The 14,831-nt window shown below is 38.8% G+C and overlaps 3 protein-coding genes across 6 annotated transcripts in view; all 3 read left to right on the forward strand.

Annotated features, from left to right (window-relative positions):
- Positions 1-25: 25 nt before the first annotated feature.
- Positions 26-2,994, forward strand: cdk9 (cyclin-dependent kinase 9 (CDC2-related kinase)). Of its 2 annotated transcripts, none has more exons than XM_079487263.1 (8): positions 26-177; positions 526-639; positions 834-915; positions 1,024-1,114; positions 1,307-1,473; positions 1,609-1,780; positions 1,851-1,999; positions 2,078-2,994. In XM_079487263.1, exons 1-8 carry the CDS (start codon positions 41-43, stop codon positions 2,441-2,443), a joined length of 1,278 nt encoding a protein of 425 aa, XP_079343389.1. In that variant the 5' UTR covers positions 26-40; the 3' UTR covers positions 2,444-2,994. The 2 variants fall into 2 exon arrangements, with proteins under 2 accessions (XP_079343389.1, XP_079343390.1); XM_079487264.1 differs by having other exon boundaries at positions 159-327.
- Positions 2,995-4,788: 1,794 nt separating this feature from the next.
- On the forward strand, positions 4,789-13,452 carry aggf1 (angiogenic factor with G patch and FHA domains 1). 3 transcript variants are annotated; one of them, XM_079485777.1, is made up of 16 exons: positions 4,789-4,887; positions 4,974-5,023; positions 6,382-6,603; positions 6,761-6,860; positions 6,940-7,151; positions 7,336-7,473; positions 7,608-7,808; positions 8,840-9,350; positions 9,557-9,659; positions 9,738-9,789; positions 9,975-10,076; positions 10,165-10,330; positions 10,465-10,544; positions 11,688-11,815; positions 11,902-12,001; positions 12,086-13,452. In XM_079485777.1, exons 3-16 carry the CDS (start codon positions 6,400-6,402, stop codon positions 12,290-12,292), a joined length of 2,304 nt encoding a protein of 767 aa, XP_079341903.1. In that variant the 5' UTR covers positions 4,789-4,887; positions 4,974-5,023; positions 6,382-6,399; the 3' UTR covers positions 12,293-13,452. The 3 variants fall into 3 exon arrangements, with proteins under 3 accessions (XP_079341903.1, XP_079341904.1, XP_079341905.1); XM_079485778.1 differs by lacking the exon at positions 8,840-9,350 and adding an exon at positions 8,124-8,190 and having other exon boundaries at positions 12,086-13,021; XM_079485779.1 differs by lacking the exon at positions 8,840-9,350 and adding an exon at positions 8,124-8,190 and having other exon boundaries at positions 4,799-5,023; positions 12,086-13,021.
- The window catches only part of pde8b (phosphodiesterase 8B), a 28,642-nt gene continuing 27,126 nt past the window's right edge, over positions 13,316-14,831 (forward strand). The window contains exon 1 of the mRNA XM_079485776.1: positions 13,316-13,452. Coding sequence (XP_079341902.1) covers positions 13,408-13,452 — 45 coding nt within the window. The 5' untranslated portion in view covers positions 13,316-13,407. The remainder of the gene's footprint in view (positions 13,453-14,831) is intronic.

Below are 14,831 nucleotides of genomic sequence, written 5' to 3' on the forward strand. Positions count from 1 at the left end.
CATGCAGATTTGACCAGACGGAGACGGTCATCTATATGTAATGATTATTGTAGTCGCACATCCGGTCAGCAGGCGGCGCTGGAGTGTTTCTTGGCGCGTGGGAATCTGTTCTGCGAACCGCAGAGGAACAGCAAGGATGCAGCGCGACAAAACCGGAAGCTCCGGCGGCGGGGAAAAGTATGAATATTTGAATGATTTTAAACCCCTTATCTATAATTTAACATATAAAACATTACTTCTGCGTTCGTGTAACGACCCGAACATATTTTTTCTATAGTTTTACTATGGATCGTGTTTGAAATAGCGGTGTAAACCCGAAGTTCGTGTGTGGGTGTCAGTTTTTGCTGTCTTTGTTTGTTTCCAAACGCTTTTGTCCTACATATCAAAAACATTTTAATAAAAAGAACTAATTAAAATGTAACTTGTGTTTCTAATTTATAGTAAAACTCAAATGACATATTTACCAACAATAGAAATCTAAGGAATGTCCCCACCAACGTGTAAATACAAACGTGTGTGTTTTAGGCCGGATAGAGAGACTGCCATCATGTCAAAATACTATGACGGGGTGGAGTTTCCCTTCTGCGATGAATTCTCGAAATATGAAAAGCTCGCAAAGATCGGCCAGGGCACATTCGGGTGAGTTCTTGATTCTAAATGTATCTTTTAGTGTCTTTGTGACTCCTACATAACAACTCACGGACGACGTGTAACATTGTGTCCTCTGTGCTTAATACTGTCATACTCATTGTCATCTTGTAAGTAAATCAATGATTGTTTATTATTATAATCGGGTGCTTGTCTGATCCTGATTCTATCCGTTGATTCTTTAGGGAGGTGTTCAAGGCCAAACACCGGCAAACAGGGAAAAAAGTGGCTTTGAAAAAGGTCCTCATGGAGAATGAGAAAGAAGGGGTGAGGCCATTCAATGCAACCCTTCATCCGCCTGTTTAGCCTTTTTTTAGTTTTAGGCTTTTTGTGAAAAATCCTCTTTCAGTAATGAGATGTTTGTGCTCCTCTCAGTTTCCCATCACAGCTCTGAGGGAGATCAAGATCTTACAGCTGCTCAAGCATGAGAATGTGGTGAATCTCATCGAGATCTGCAGAACTAAAGGTGAGCTGCACCCCAAAAAACGCTTTTAATAGATCGTTTCTAAATGTTGCTTATGTCAGAAGAAACACCAACAGCTGCTTATTTAACGTGAAAATTAATGATTTATTCTTGGCTTTGATTGGACCAGCCAAACTATCACAACAAATCACTGACTATCTGCTTTTCTTGTTCCTTTTGTGTTTTTCCCTGTAGCCACCCAGTTTAACCGTTACAAGGGCAGCATCTATCTAGTGTTTGATTTCTGTGAACATGACCTTGCTGGATTGTTAAGCAACGCCAATGTTAAATTTACCCTGTCGGAGATAAAGAAGGTTATGCAGATGCTGCTGAACGGACTTTACTATATACACAGAAACAAGGTAAATGAATATCTTACGTTCCATCAGAAACAACTGTTTGGACAAAAAGCGTTTAGATCGTTTAAATAATTTTTTTATGGCTTGACTAAAATAAAATAAAGCGAGTTACTGAATTATATCGTATGTTTGTGTCAGATCCTTCACAGAGATATGAAAGCCGCCAATGTTCTGATCACAAGAGATGGAGTGCTGAAGTTGGCTGATTTCGGGTTGGCCAGAGCGTTCAGTTTGGCGAAGAACAGTCAGGGGAACCGCTACACAAACCGAGTCGTCACACTGTGGTATCGACCACCAGAACTACTGCTGGGTAAATGAAGTGAAACACCACCTATACCTTTCATTGGTTTTCTTGTGTGTGATTTTGTGTTGTTTTTTAGGCGAGAGAGATTACGGGCCTCCGATAGATCTGTGGGGCGGTGGCTGTATCATGGCAGAGATGTGGACCAGAAGCCCCATCATGCAGGGCAACACAGAACAACACCAGCTTACCCTCATTAGTCAGCTGTGTGGCTCTATTACTCCAGAGGTAACGCATTGAGTAAAACACAAAGATGTCTTCTTGTCAACTGAAAACAAACACAATCTCTAATGCCATTTGCTTTAGGTGTGGCCTGGTGTGGATAAGAAGTATGAACTCTATCAGAAGATGGAGCTTCCAAAGGGTCAGAAGCGTAAAGTGAAGGACAGACTCAAGGCGTATGTGAAGGACCCTTATGCCCTGGACCTCATAGACAAACTCCTGGTTCTGGATCCGGCTCAGAGAATAGACAGCGATGACGCTCTTAACCACGATTTCTTCTGGTCTGACCCCATGCCCTCTGACCTCAAAAACATGCTCTCCACACACAACACCTCAATGTTTGAATACTTGGCACCACCTCGCAGAAGAGGTCACATGCCTCAACAGCCAGCCAATCAGAACCGGAATCCTGCAACCACCAGCCAATCAGAATTCGACAGGGTTTTTTGATTCAATTTGCTACCTTTGGACATGTTATGGTTGGTCAAGAGAAGAGAGAGACTTACGATTGGGTAAATAGGTGAAACCAATTGTGGTCCCACCCAAATATAGTATATTTGGCTTTTTAATGTACCTTCTGAGTTATTGTTCCATCAAATTGTTGCTTTTGACAAGTAAGCAGACATAGTTCTCATTGTTTTGCATTGTCCACTTTTCATTCTGCTTAAACAAGATCTTATAAGGCTACAATCACTACTTGTATAAATCACTGATGGACAGCTCATGAACAACTGTCACAGTGTATATTTGTGCTGCTAGAAAATTATTGGAAAAAAAAAGATTAAGATTGTTTATACTGAAGGATGTTTCCTTTCCTCTGCTATGTTGGATTTCCCTGTACATTACTTTGAACAGGGTGCTCATTCATCTCTTCAGATTTTATTGTTAATTTACGTGTTTTAGACTTTTTATTTTGTAGGGTCAAGAGGTGGGTTTGGGTTCTTTGTGTATAGATTACTTGTAAGTATAATACACTAATAAAACTCATATTTCCAACCCATATTTTCTTGTGCCATCATCATTGTTATAAATAGATCGCCAACATAACATAATTTAAAAGTGTTTTATATACAGCCAAATGTGTTTTGTGGGGTAATGCGAGGATTAAGTAAGGTTACACTGTTGCATGTTGACACTTCCTAATAATTTTGGGTAAAGGTGAGAATGTTTAATGTAAAGTCCACATTGTAACTAGTGTAATGATCTAGTGTTTTTTATAATGCACTATATTGGGCGAATACAGGTGGATGCTCTGTAAGATACAGTCCAAGACGTTCCTTGCATCCCAACTCATCACCTCACATATCACTAGAAAGTCCACTACAGAATGAGAAACATCACATGGTCACTTAATTCGTCTATAGTCACTTATTTCATTTTAATCTGATACTTTTCTTTAGACTTGCTTTACATACCTCTTGCACTGTGTTCTTTATACTATACTTTTATACTTACTGTAATATAAAAACAGACTAATTTCATTGTATACACAGCTCGATTGATGGAGAAATCCTAGTTATGGCCCAGTACGCTCATGGGTCCTCGGCCCAGATTTGGTCGACACGATGCTGCTTGATTGTGAGTAGGAAATAATGAATGTGGTCCAATTACAAAATGAAATGCAATTAACACATTAAATCGAACTGACAGGCTTTACACACACCGGTCAAACCCGTACACACAATACACATGACGCGGTTATGTTTTTTAATGTTTTGGTGTATTTTAATATGTACATGATCAGACGTATGAAATTATGATCAGTGTAGAGTTTATATTTACATTGCAGAAACTCAGTAAGAAGAGACTGATCACACGAACAGTTTTACACTATAAATGGAAAAATTTGATAGGCTACATGTATATCTACACATACAGTATGTGGTAACACATCTTGATTTTCTATAACAGACTAAGAAAACTAAATGTAAATGAATGCAATGTGAAAAGAATTAGCAGCAACGGTATATATTCTCAGACAAAGTACTAGTTTCCAAGGTAAATGTATACTCAATGTAGGCCTATATGCAGACCTCCCACACTTGAAAAGACAATCCACTACAAGAAGAATCCAACTGGTTTTAACTCATTGATTGATCATACATTTGCTCTCCTTTTCCTTTTAATTAGAAAAGTCAATGCAGTGTTCATTCGGTCAATCAAACCATCATTTGCATACTGTTTTGTTTAATTAAGTCTTATTTAATTAACACTGCATATAGGAATATATAGCCTAGTGTCTGATATTTGACCTGTGTTTTGACTTGCATAACCTTTTATTTTTTGCTTATAGTCAATGTTTTCTTGTACAGCTGATGAAAGTTGCAAAAAGCGCTATACAAATAAAGCTGACTTGACTTGACTAGTCATTTTGAATAATGTTTAATAATAATATAGATTACAAATATAATATATAATGTTAATAAACAGAGCGTGACAACAAGACCCGTTTGTCCGAAATCACGGAATGTTTTGCTAGACAACGCAAATGTTGTAAACATTTAAAAAAGCTTTAAAAACATATTCTGCTACCTCTCAAATTCTTTCCGCCACCAAGTCCCTTAAGGGGGAATATGCAACTAAATGTTATTGCAAGCAGGTTATTTGTGCTCTACGTCAGGTTTATTTGAGTGTTTCCCTTTAAATGAACATTTATCGGTGTGTTGTTTCTGTTTAAAAATAAAAAACTAATAATAGGCAATAACAAACTAATAAAAAAAGTAATCCCTACAGTTAGGGAGATAAACCGTTACAGTGGGCGCTAGGGGGTGCTATGCATAAAACTAGACGCACACAAACGGAAGTGACGCAGTGTGCGCAATATATGGCGTTTTAAACTGAAAGTATGGCAGTTTCGGTCGATGTGGGATTAAAGTTCGTCGCGTTCGCTGCCTGTAACGCACTTTACGATAACACAAACATCTACACGGTTATGTGTCCGATGCACGCTGGTCACGTCATGTTTATTTTTTATTTGCAGATTGACGGCGGCACTTTAGAAAAGCGAAAGAAAACCGGAGGTGTAAATCGGTAAGAAAACACCTCGCGCTCTGATATATGCAGCACACGGGGCTAATAATTGATGATCTAATGATCTAATAATTAGTTTAGACTTGTTGAACGTGATGGCTCATCAATGTGCGCATATGTGTTTTTTTATCCAGCGTCGTAGGTATTTGTAATGTGTGTTCGTGCATATTTACAACGCTGATCTCTCGATTGTAAGTTTGTTGAATTAGTCAAGTTATGTGTATATATAGAATAATGACTATTTTCTTTTCATTCTCTGTAAAATAAAGAATATTATTTATGTACTACTTATATCTGTCCCCTTGCAGCACTTACACATGAAAAAACACTGTGATTGGTATAGCACTCTATGTAGTAGACTATGTTATGGTATGTGGTAATAACATTATAGTGTTTTATATTCATTAACTATAGAATATTATAGTACTTTGTAGAATGTAAAAGTACTGTAGTCTACAGTCTTTGCCAAAATAATTTACATTTTGTGTTTTGCAAAGTTTGCTGCTTCTGTTTTTGCAGTTTATTTTGCTACATGTTTCTATTGTATACTGGATACCTTAAGTTACGTATATACGATTTAAAGGTCTTTATTTGCAAAAACATAAAAAATGCAAAGAGTCAATATTTACGGTGTTGGGCTTTGTTTTTCACAACCACTGCAATTGGCTCAGGCATGCTGAATATTAGCTTCTGGGCCAAATCCTGACTGATGGCGAACCTTTCTTGCCTTATTAGAGATCTGAATTAATCACAGTTTGTGTGCTTCTGCTGTTCCACTCGGTTTTTGAAGATCGAACACAGGTATTCTAAATGGGATTGACATCTGGGGATTTTCTGTTTTTTTGAACGGCATCAGATCACTCAGCATCCATAAACAATATGAATGAACACCACATTTGCCGATCACAGCATTAATGTGACCAATACTTTAGTCCACGACTGTACTAGTAAGGTTCAAACACTGTAGTATATAGGAATTTTACAGAGTTCACTATGGTAAATACCTACTACAGTACACTGCTGTATTTTTAAGTTGGGCCGAATACATTTTTCAGAAGTTTCAGAAGTTTTTCAGAAGTTGTCTTGTACTGTTTGAATGTTTATATCAAACCCAATATACGTAGTTTGAAAAAAAAACCACGCTTTTAATTTAATCTAATTTAACTTTTAAAAAATGTATCTTTTTTAAAAGTTAAATTAGATTAAATTAAAAGCGTGTTTTTTTTTTTCAAACTACGTATATTGGGTTTGATATAAACATTCAAACAGTACAAGACAAACATCCAAAACTAAATCTACATGTTATGGTTTTATGTAACTTCTAATACAGTCAACTCTTTTTTTTTATCTACTCTCAGGCTCAAAATAGATTGGCTATGGATGTGGAGGGAGATCCAGACCCTGAAGTGAATGATCAGGGATTGGATGAAGAGCTTGTGTCTTTGAGATCTCAGGCAGAGTTGCTGAGACGGGAACTACAGACGTGTAAGGAAGAACTTCAGAAGCTACAGAAACAGCTCAACCAAAGCGAACGTCTCCAGAAGACAACAGAAAGCTACAATGAAGATCTCAGAAAGCAGGTGAGTCTGATGCAGTTGTTAATTTAGGGACCATGAAATCAAAGCTGGTGTTTTGTGTCTTTTTCTTAGGCCTGTATTTACATATATCAAGTGAACTTGAACTGTCATTATGTGTAGGTGCGTTGTTGATTGATGTGTTGTTTTTGATTTGTTAAAGGTTGATCGACTGAGTGCAGAAGTCCACGAGAGAAAGAAAAAAGAGAGAGAGAAGGTGGATGCTGAGGTTCAAACAGAAGAGTACACCTGGACAGAGACAGGTGAGTTATGCTTAGTGGAACCACAGTTCAATAATCAATTCACCTGCAGTATTTAAAAGCAATTTCTGTCTTAAAACAGATTATTATAATTATTACTATGGCGGATACAACCAGTCAGAAACCGAGACGGCAGGAGAAACACAGGAGGCTGTTGCCACGGAAACACAGGAGGGTTTTGCCACCGAAACTGTAGAGTCATCAGAGCAAACTGATGTGTATCCATTAATGACTGAGACTGTACCAGTCGACCCTGAGCAGCAAGATGGAACAAATTATTTAACACAAACTGAGGTGGGATTATTTGGCCCTGACAGTAGATATGTTAATTTTATTTCTGCTGTAAAACCCTTTTATTCACCAGAATTTGTTTATCAGCATTTTAAGTCTCTCAAACATTTATGCATTACATTTATGCATTGAGCTTTTTGATCCAGTTTCATTTTATTCAGGTTCTGCTGTATTTTTGTATTTTCAGGAGACGTCGGGAGAAGGCAGCTCTATAGCAGACATGCTCAGAGCAACTGCAGAAGAGGCCTTGAATCAGACCAATTTTGTGTTTGATGAAACTTCCGGCATGTACTACGACCAAGGCACTGGATTTTACTATGATTCTGTAAGTTCCTTCTATGTCATCTAAATAAATGTTTGATTCTTTTGGGACATCTCACGATTGTTCACCGGCCATTACTTGTGTAATCTTGTATAATCTGAATCGTCCGTGCTAATGTGTTTTTTCCTCTTTCACAGTCCACTCAGCTGTACTATGATGCCAACACCTGCATGTATTATTATTATGACCCGGAAAGTGGAAAATACCAATTCCACTCGAGGATAGAGGTGCCCGCCGCACACCCTGACGCGGAGCAGACACCCCAGAGGAAGAGCAAAGACTGGAAAAACAGGAAGTCGGTGAAGAGCGCAGATAGAACTTCCTGTCTTGACGTAGTGGTGAGATGCACACGGATGCACTTTTGTATTCACAGTGTTTTGTATTTGCTTGTTGATGCTCCAAAGAATCTTCAAAGCCCAACCCATTTGAGATTTGGATTCAAATGAAGATTTCCTTGTTCTCTTTTTGCCCGAGTCTCTGTTTTTAGTATTTCTTAGTTTCAGCATTAGTTGATTCCACAGCTTTAATACATCTGATCTCGGGTATGTTGAATAGTGTTGGTGGATTTTGAGGGTAAGAAGAACAGTGGTCTTAGAAAGGGGTCTGCACAATAGCTTAGTAAAGCTGACAGTTTGCTATTCCTTTTGCTGTAGGTTCAGGATTTGACTAAATCAATGGGTCAGTTGAAGATAGAACATGTCAAGCGGATTGCAGACAGAGGTACGCTCTTGTTTATAGATTAGTTTTAGTTTCTCTAGCTTCACGAAATGTTACGATTGTAGAGATGTGACATGCAAATAAACATCAACTTTAATATAGCTGAATTCACCTATTTATGGTTTTAGGGACTTTTCAATACAGTGGGTTGACTGTGTAAGTGACACAATTTGTTGTGCTTTGATTTGAGATGAAAACAACAGACGCTTTTTATCCAAAGTGACAAAAAGTGTGGAAGGCATTAAAGCGATCTATCTTAGGGAGTAAATAATATGATAAATATAATTGCATATTTCAAAAAGGCAAATATTAGGTTTCTAGTTGTTGATGGTGGTTTAGTTTTTAGCCTGGTTTGATTGAATATTTATTTATATCAACGGTGCTAGACATAAAGTAGAAGCCATAGGGTAGTTGTAAATGCAGGTTTGTGCACATAGACCCAGAAGTTTGACATTTCCCCGCCCCATCCTGCCCTCTTCTCTGCCTTATCTTCTGTGAAATTAAAAGTCTTTGGAAATTGCTCGAAACAGAGACTCGGGAGATGATCTTTTTTGGTGACATACAAGCAAATACAAAACTTATACAATTCTTATGGAATCCCTGCTGGATATCCCTCCTTCATCTGATTTGCCGAGTGTTTGCTGTCTCAAAGGACCATAAAGAGGCAGGGCCTGAGGTTGCCAAACAGCCTGAAAGCCAACCCAAAGGAAAGCGGGATGATGCCACCTCACATAAAAAAACACGCAGATCTCGATCCCGAAGCCCCCCGCGACCCAGCGCTACAGAAAGATCCAGAAGAGCCAGGAGTCGAGACAGAAGCAGGGAGCGCTCTACAGACAGAAAGAAAACTCTGAGGCGGAGCCGGTCGCGTTCCCATGACTCACGCAGCAGGAGGAGGAAAGAGAACGGGTCGCTCTCGGATGACTCGCACGGCAGGAGGAGAAAGAACAGTAGGAAGTCGAGAAAAAGATCACGTTCAGATAGTCGCAGAGAGCGAAGGTCACGTTCCGATCGTGTCAACTGTGAGAGTGAGCCAGAGGAAGGAGAGATCACAGGGTCGGATGGAGAGAAAGAACCTTTATCATCATCCTCATCAATTTCATCATCTGTTCAACCTGCTCATGAAAGTCCAGAGAGAGAAATGGAGACACAAGTGCAGGAAGGTGAGCAGAACGAACTATTGAATGAACGTTAGATGTTTCAGTACAAACAGAGGTGGAAAAACTAGTAAACGCCTTTTGATGTTTTGGCCACATCGGGATGGGCAAGGGGTTCATTCGGATTTAAAACCTTAAACTTTTGCATGATTTGACCTGTTTAAACTTCAAGATGTACATGTGTGTGAGTCATGCATGTGTTTGTGTTTCAGAAGCCTGGCCGCCGTGTGTTCGGGTGACTGTTGTGCGTTCACCTGTACTGGAGACCGGAACGCTCTTCATCCTCACAGCTGATACTGTTGCCACCATCGGCAGGTCAGTACAACAAGTGCGGTTGTTCAGGTGTGTGTTGAACCTGTAAGATTTAAAGTGTATGTTTGTATCTGTTTGCAGGGAAAAAGACATGAATCACGCCATCAGGATCCCAGAGATGGGTGTCAGTAAGGTAAATGACACAATACTGGGAAATCGAACAATAAACAGTTAGTCCGACTTCGGGTCATGTGTTTTTGTGCTGGGCATTGATGTTAATGCTTGTATTAACTATACCAATGAATATTCTGCTGAGAACAATAAGATGAGTAATGGTTGATCAATAACTTTGTCATGTTTGTTTTTGTGTGTGTGTAGTCCCATGCGGAGGTTTATTTTGACCAGGAGAATCAGTGTTACATTTTGATCGATCAGGGCAGTCAAAACGGTACTGTCATCAATGGAAACCGAATATTACAGGTAACGCTAATACATTGTGGAAAACAAAAGATATATCATTTAAGGTTAACATTTTTCAACCTGTTGTTCTGTAACTGTGTCTGTGCAGCCCAAAGTTCCCTGTGACCCTTACCCTTTAACCCACGGAGATGAAGTGAAGATGGGCGAGACTGTCTTGTCCTTCCACATTCACACCGGAACCAACACGTGTGACGGCTGTGAACCGGGACAGATCATGGCTCATTTGAGTCTGCATAAGAGAGAGGAGAACTCTGGTACACACACACACACACACATACAGATTTGTTTTTTGTATTTGTGAGAGTATCCCTTTTTTGCACAATGTTTTTTTATTCTCTAACCCTCCGACACAAACCTAATGATAAAGTAAAGTCTGTGTGTGTTTCAGGATCTGTTCTTAGTAAAGAAGACAAAGAAATTCAACGACAGAAAGAACTCAAGATGATGAAAGTTAAATATGGCCTTAAAGTAAGTGTTTAAGTCCTTTCCTTCATACAGCAACACAAAACAAATATATTCGCTTCTTACATGACGTAAAGAAAACCTAGGGTATTGCAAAATTCCTCTGGCCATACAACAACGACATTCCAAAGTAATGGAATCATAAATTATACCACATCACATCTAAACAAAACTTGTATAAGCATCCACAAACTGAAAGAATGCACGAACAGAGACTTACAGATAACAAACCCTACTCTCATATCAGTTAAATGTGCTGTTTAAGATGGTGGAATATGTTTTTAAAAAGTGCAGGTTGAAGAATGTGTGGTGTTAAGTGCTGCCCTCTGTTGGCCATTACTGTAAAATGCAAACATTTATTCACCATCATGTCATTCAAAACCTTTATATGACTTTTTTTCTTCAACATATTTAAAATATGTTGTGTAAAAGAAAGATAGTCATATAGGTTTGAAATAACATGAGGGTGAATATCTGAAAATGCAGATTTGAATATTGACTTTAGGAGACTCTGAATATAGCTCATAAATCATATGCATTACTGCTGATCAGGGACGGATTATGACTTAAATGACTTTGGCACGAACGTTTCAAACGTCTCGTGGCATCACATATTTTACATGAACAGTGTTGCACCAATGCCCAAATACACAGGACCTAAGAGCGGTTCGCACAGAACTCATCTTTGTATCTAAAAAGCTAAGAGGCATATTTCGTGATTTCCTCAGAAAATTTATTCCACAACGTAATCCAAATCCATCTGTCTCATAAGACTGTATTCAATGGCCATTAAAGACAGTGTACTGCAATATCTTTGACACATTTCTGTGGCTTTAAACAAATCTTTTACACGTGACTCTGCATGCTTATATTACAGTGTTATTTTTACTTGCCTCCTATATGTCCATCTCAACAATGCGGGAATGCATTAGGATTATTTATTTGCTGCTTCACAACTTTAACAATAATTCCTTTATTCCACAGTATTCAGCGCTATTTTATTGAGAAAATAAACCTAATTAAAAATATACACATTCAATTTGCCATGGCACCCTGCTGGTCTAGTGCCCTGGGCACGTGCATTAATCCGTCCCGGCTGCTGATACTCTGTCATTTTTGAAGGCATAAAGGGTCATGTGTGTGTTTCAGAACAGTGATTATGAAGAGCAGAAGGCTGTTAAGAACAGCAGGTATAAAGACCGAGCTGAAAAACGCCGGCAGAAGGTCGGGAGCGAGGGAGCATTCCAGAGAGACGACGCTCCTGCTTCAGTTCATGTGTATGTGACATCACCTTTCCAGTCAAACATTATAAAAATGATATTTAACATTTGGTTAAAGTTTGTGTTCATGTGGCTTTATGTAGTGAAATAGGTGATGAGAATAAGGGTAGACAGATGCTGGAGAAAATGGGCTGGAAACGTGGAGATGGGCTCGGCAAGGATGGAACCGGCAGAAAAGATCCGGTTAGAAACAATCTCAGTGTTGTGGGTTTTGAAAAATGCACAGATGCCTCGGATTGTACAGTAACTTAATTTTTTGTGTTGCAGATCCAGCTGCAGTTGCGTAAGGCTCAATCTGGTCTTGGTTCTGGAGTTGCTATGTCTATAGAGGACGCCTCTCTCACCAAAACCAAAAACCAGCACAATTGGCAGCGGGCAAGGGAACGCTTTACAGATGCATGTCTGACTGACTCCGCCCATCCGGACACTAGCCAATCACCTAACACTTTGGTCAAAAACAATGAATCGGAGTGACTCACCTTGATTGTTGTGGAACTGTGGTTGATTTTGAAGTTTGCTGCTAGTTTTACTTCTTTGTGGGTGAAACTAAGACAGAATTCTGACATTTTTGTAAATACTTTTTAAGTTCTTTTTAATCAAACATTGCTTTTCAAACAAACAATATGTCAGACAAATAAAAAAGGTCTGTAAAAGTTTGTTCTCATGACACATCAGCGGTCGCTGGAACTCGGTTAAACGGTGTCTTTAAAGCGATGTTATGCGGCGGATCATACACAGCTTTTGCAGTGACAGCTGCAGTTAAACCTGTACGGCGATGTATGACCTGTCTGTCAGGACAAAATTACATTTGTCAAGTCTTCTCTATAGCTGCTGTTTGTCCAAGGGCAACAAATAACCTGCAGGACGGAACAAAAACCTGTTTGAAACTTCTGTGTGCAGTTGAACTGGATTTGTCAACATAAAAAGGTGTTGTGGTCCAAAAGGTGTTGAGAAGAAAATATAAAGGGAGTTTAGGTTTGGTCGGACACTTTGTGACACTGTGCCAAAAAGATAAATGTGTGATAAATAACGTTTTTATAATTTATAACAGTTTTTATCACTTCGGAGCTTGTTTGTAATTTAATATCTTCGCTTTAATTATGTAAATTATCTTTATAAAACTATAACAAGTTTACTATGGTCGATCCTACAATAATCCTATTTGTTGTGAAGTGCGGTCAACCATTAAAACATGGTTACTACACTTTTGCTGTAATAAGTATATGGCCGGTTTGAAATTCTTGTTTTAAAAGTCTACAAAATAGTACGTGGTTGAAATAAGAGTTTTTATGAAGCAAAAAATTGGGTGTGAAATATGACCCTGGCATGAGAGAGGACCCGATGCCCAGGACTCAAGCTACACGGCGGCGCTAGGACCGCGCACGGCCGCATTCTATTCGAGTGGGTGAAAAAGTACTGAGTGAGAAACTTCGCCTACCTACAACCTCAAAAGTTCCCAGTCTGCTTTGACTTTCGTGTAAACGGGTGGAGAGAATGCTGTCAGAATGCGCTTTCGACGAGGCTTTGCCGGTTAATAAGTGGGATTTCAAGTAACCGCTCGGCGAGGTTTGGACCGGGGACGCAGAGAGATGAGCGCGGTCACGCAGCTGCTGTCCAACGGACCTCAGATAGAGGTGAGATTCAGATTCCAGTCCACGTTTGAGAGTTTCCTACAAAACACCAGTTGTTTGCTCTTCATCCGGTCTTCGAAGGTCGTTTCATAACTTGTGTTGCTATTTTTAAACGAGAAGTTTGTTCAGTTTGCGTTTGTTAAACGTGCAAAAGGGGATAAATGCCACCGCAGATTATTTGAGTTATTCTATGTGAGATACAGTTTATATAAAGTTAAAATGGTCAAATGCTTAAAAATATTCTGGTCAGGGCTTTTCAGAAACGCGTGGATCTGTTTGCGTGTGTGCAGATAAAGATGCGCGTCAACTCATTTCTTGCATTTTGTTGTTGTTTAAATTAGTTGTTTTTGTTGTTTGTCACCAAAGCGAAATTCATGTCCTTTGATGTCATATATTTGACTAAGAATGTGAGAGCAGATTTTGGGTCGGAATGTTACATTTATATTTGAAATTTTAAAGGAACATTCCATTCCGTCTAAATGTTACATTCTACATTCCAAAGTTCGATACATTGTGTCTTCTGTCATTTCACCGGGACACTTCTGAAGTTCTCCAGCAGGGGGAAGTCGTGGGTGGGGTTGTATTTGAGAAAACAGAGGATCAGCTGTATTACTGAAACGTCAAAACTCAGAATCCTGTCGTTTCTATTTAGTAACCATGGTGATTTCAATTTACGTTTCTGTAATCTTAACTCATGTCCTCAATAAATACGACATGGTGGAGGATTATATTGTGCAGCTTTATCCATTACAAAAGGCTTTCATTAAATTAAACAAAGTTTGAAGGGTTTTTGAATAGAGACACCAGCTGAACTGTACTGGATATAATGGAATGATTGGTTTTTTTAAAGAAAGATCTAAAACTCTCTAGTAAGATGTAATTAAAATGTTCTGCCCTGTGGACAATGTACAAACCTAAATCATAGTTGTAAGTTATTAAAAAGGATCATTCATTTTCACAACCAATGTAATCCACAGCTCTTTGTAACCTGAATAGCTCTGCTTTGTAATTCTAAGAATTGGCGATTGAAAAGTAATTTAAATTCTAACGTTGACAGTTCATGTATAATTGCTCTACTTCTGTAATTTAATAATAGAGAGGTGTAAAAATATCCCACTTGTACCTTAGGCCTAGAATGCACAAAACGTTTGAAAGTTAGGCGTGTTGTCATTTCAGGTGTACAGTAATGACATGTGATACCTTGAAGCAAGATAATAGTAATGATAGCCTGAGATGCCCAGATAATGCAGTCCCACACAAAAGAGGGTTTTTTGGGGAAGGGGGGGGGTCCAGGTAAATGCTTTTGTAGTTCTTTAATTTGTAGTGAATATAACACTTTTTATAACACTGATTATATAACTTGTTGAGTAATCTACTGGACA

This window comes from Barbatula barbatula, assembly GCF_947034865.1.
Source record: "Barbatula barbatula genome assembly, chromosome: 22".
Classification (NCBI taxonomy): Eukaryota; Metazoa; Chordata; class Actinopteri; order Cypriniformes; family Nemacheilidae; genus Barbatula; species Barbatula barbatula.

What these genes read in the sequence shown, in the direction of transcription:
- cdk9 (XM_079487263.1), top strand. Translation starts at nt 41, where the DNA reads ATGATTATTGTAGTCGCACATCCGGTCAGCAGGCGGCGCTGGAGTGTT. An exon ending in TGGAGAATGAGAAAGAAGGG is followed by an intron (nt 916 to 1,023) that starts GTGAGGCCATTC and finishes TGCTCCTCTCAG; the next exon opens with TTTCCCATCACAGCTCTGAG. An exon ending in CGAGATCTGCAGAACTAAAG is followed by an intron (nt 1,115 to 1,306) that starts GTGAGCTGCACC and finishes TTTTCCCTGTAG; the next exon opens with CCACCCAGTTTAACCGTTAC.
- aggf1 (XM_079485777.1), top strand. Translation starts at nt 6,400, where the DNA reads ATGGATGTGGAGGGAGATCCAGACCCTGAAGTGAATGATCAGGGATTG. An exon ending in TAAGAGAGAGGAGAACTCTG is followed by an intron (nt 10,331 to 10,464) that starts GTACACACACAC and finishes TGTGTGTTTCAG; the next exon opens with GATCTGTTCTTAGTAAAGAA. An exon ending in GAACCGGCAGAAAAGATCCG is followed by an intron (nt 12,002 to 12,085) that starts GTTAGAAACAAT and finishes TTTGTGTTGCAG; the next exon opens with ATCCAGCTGCAGTTGCGTAA.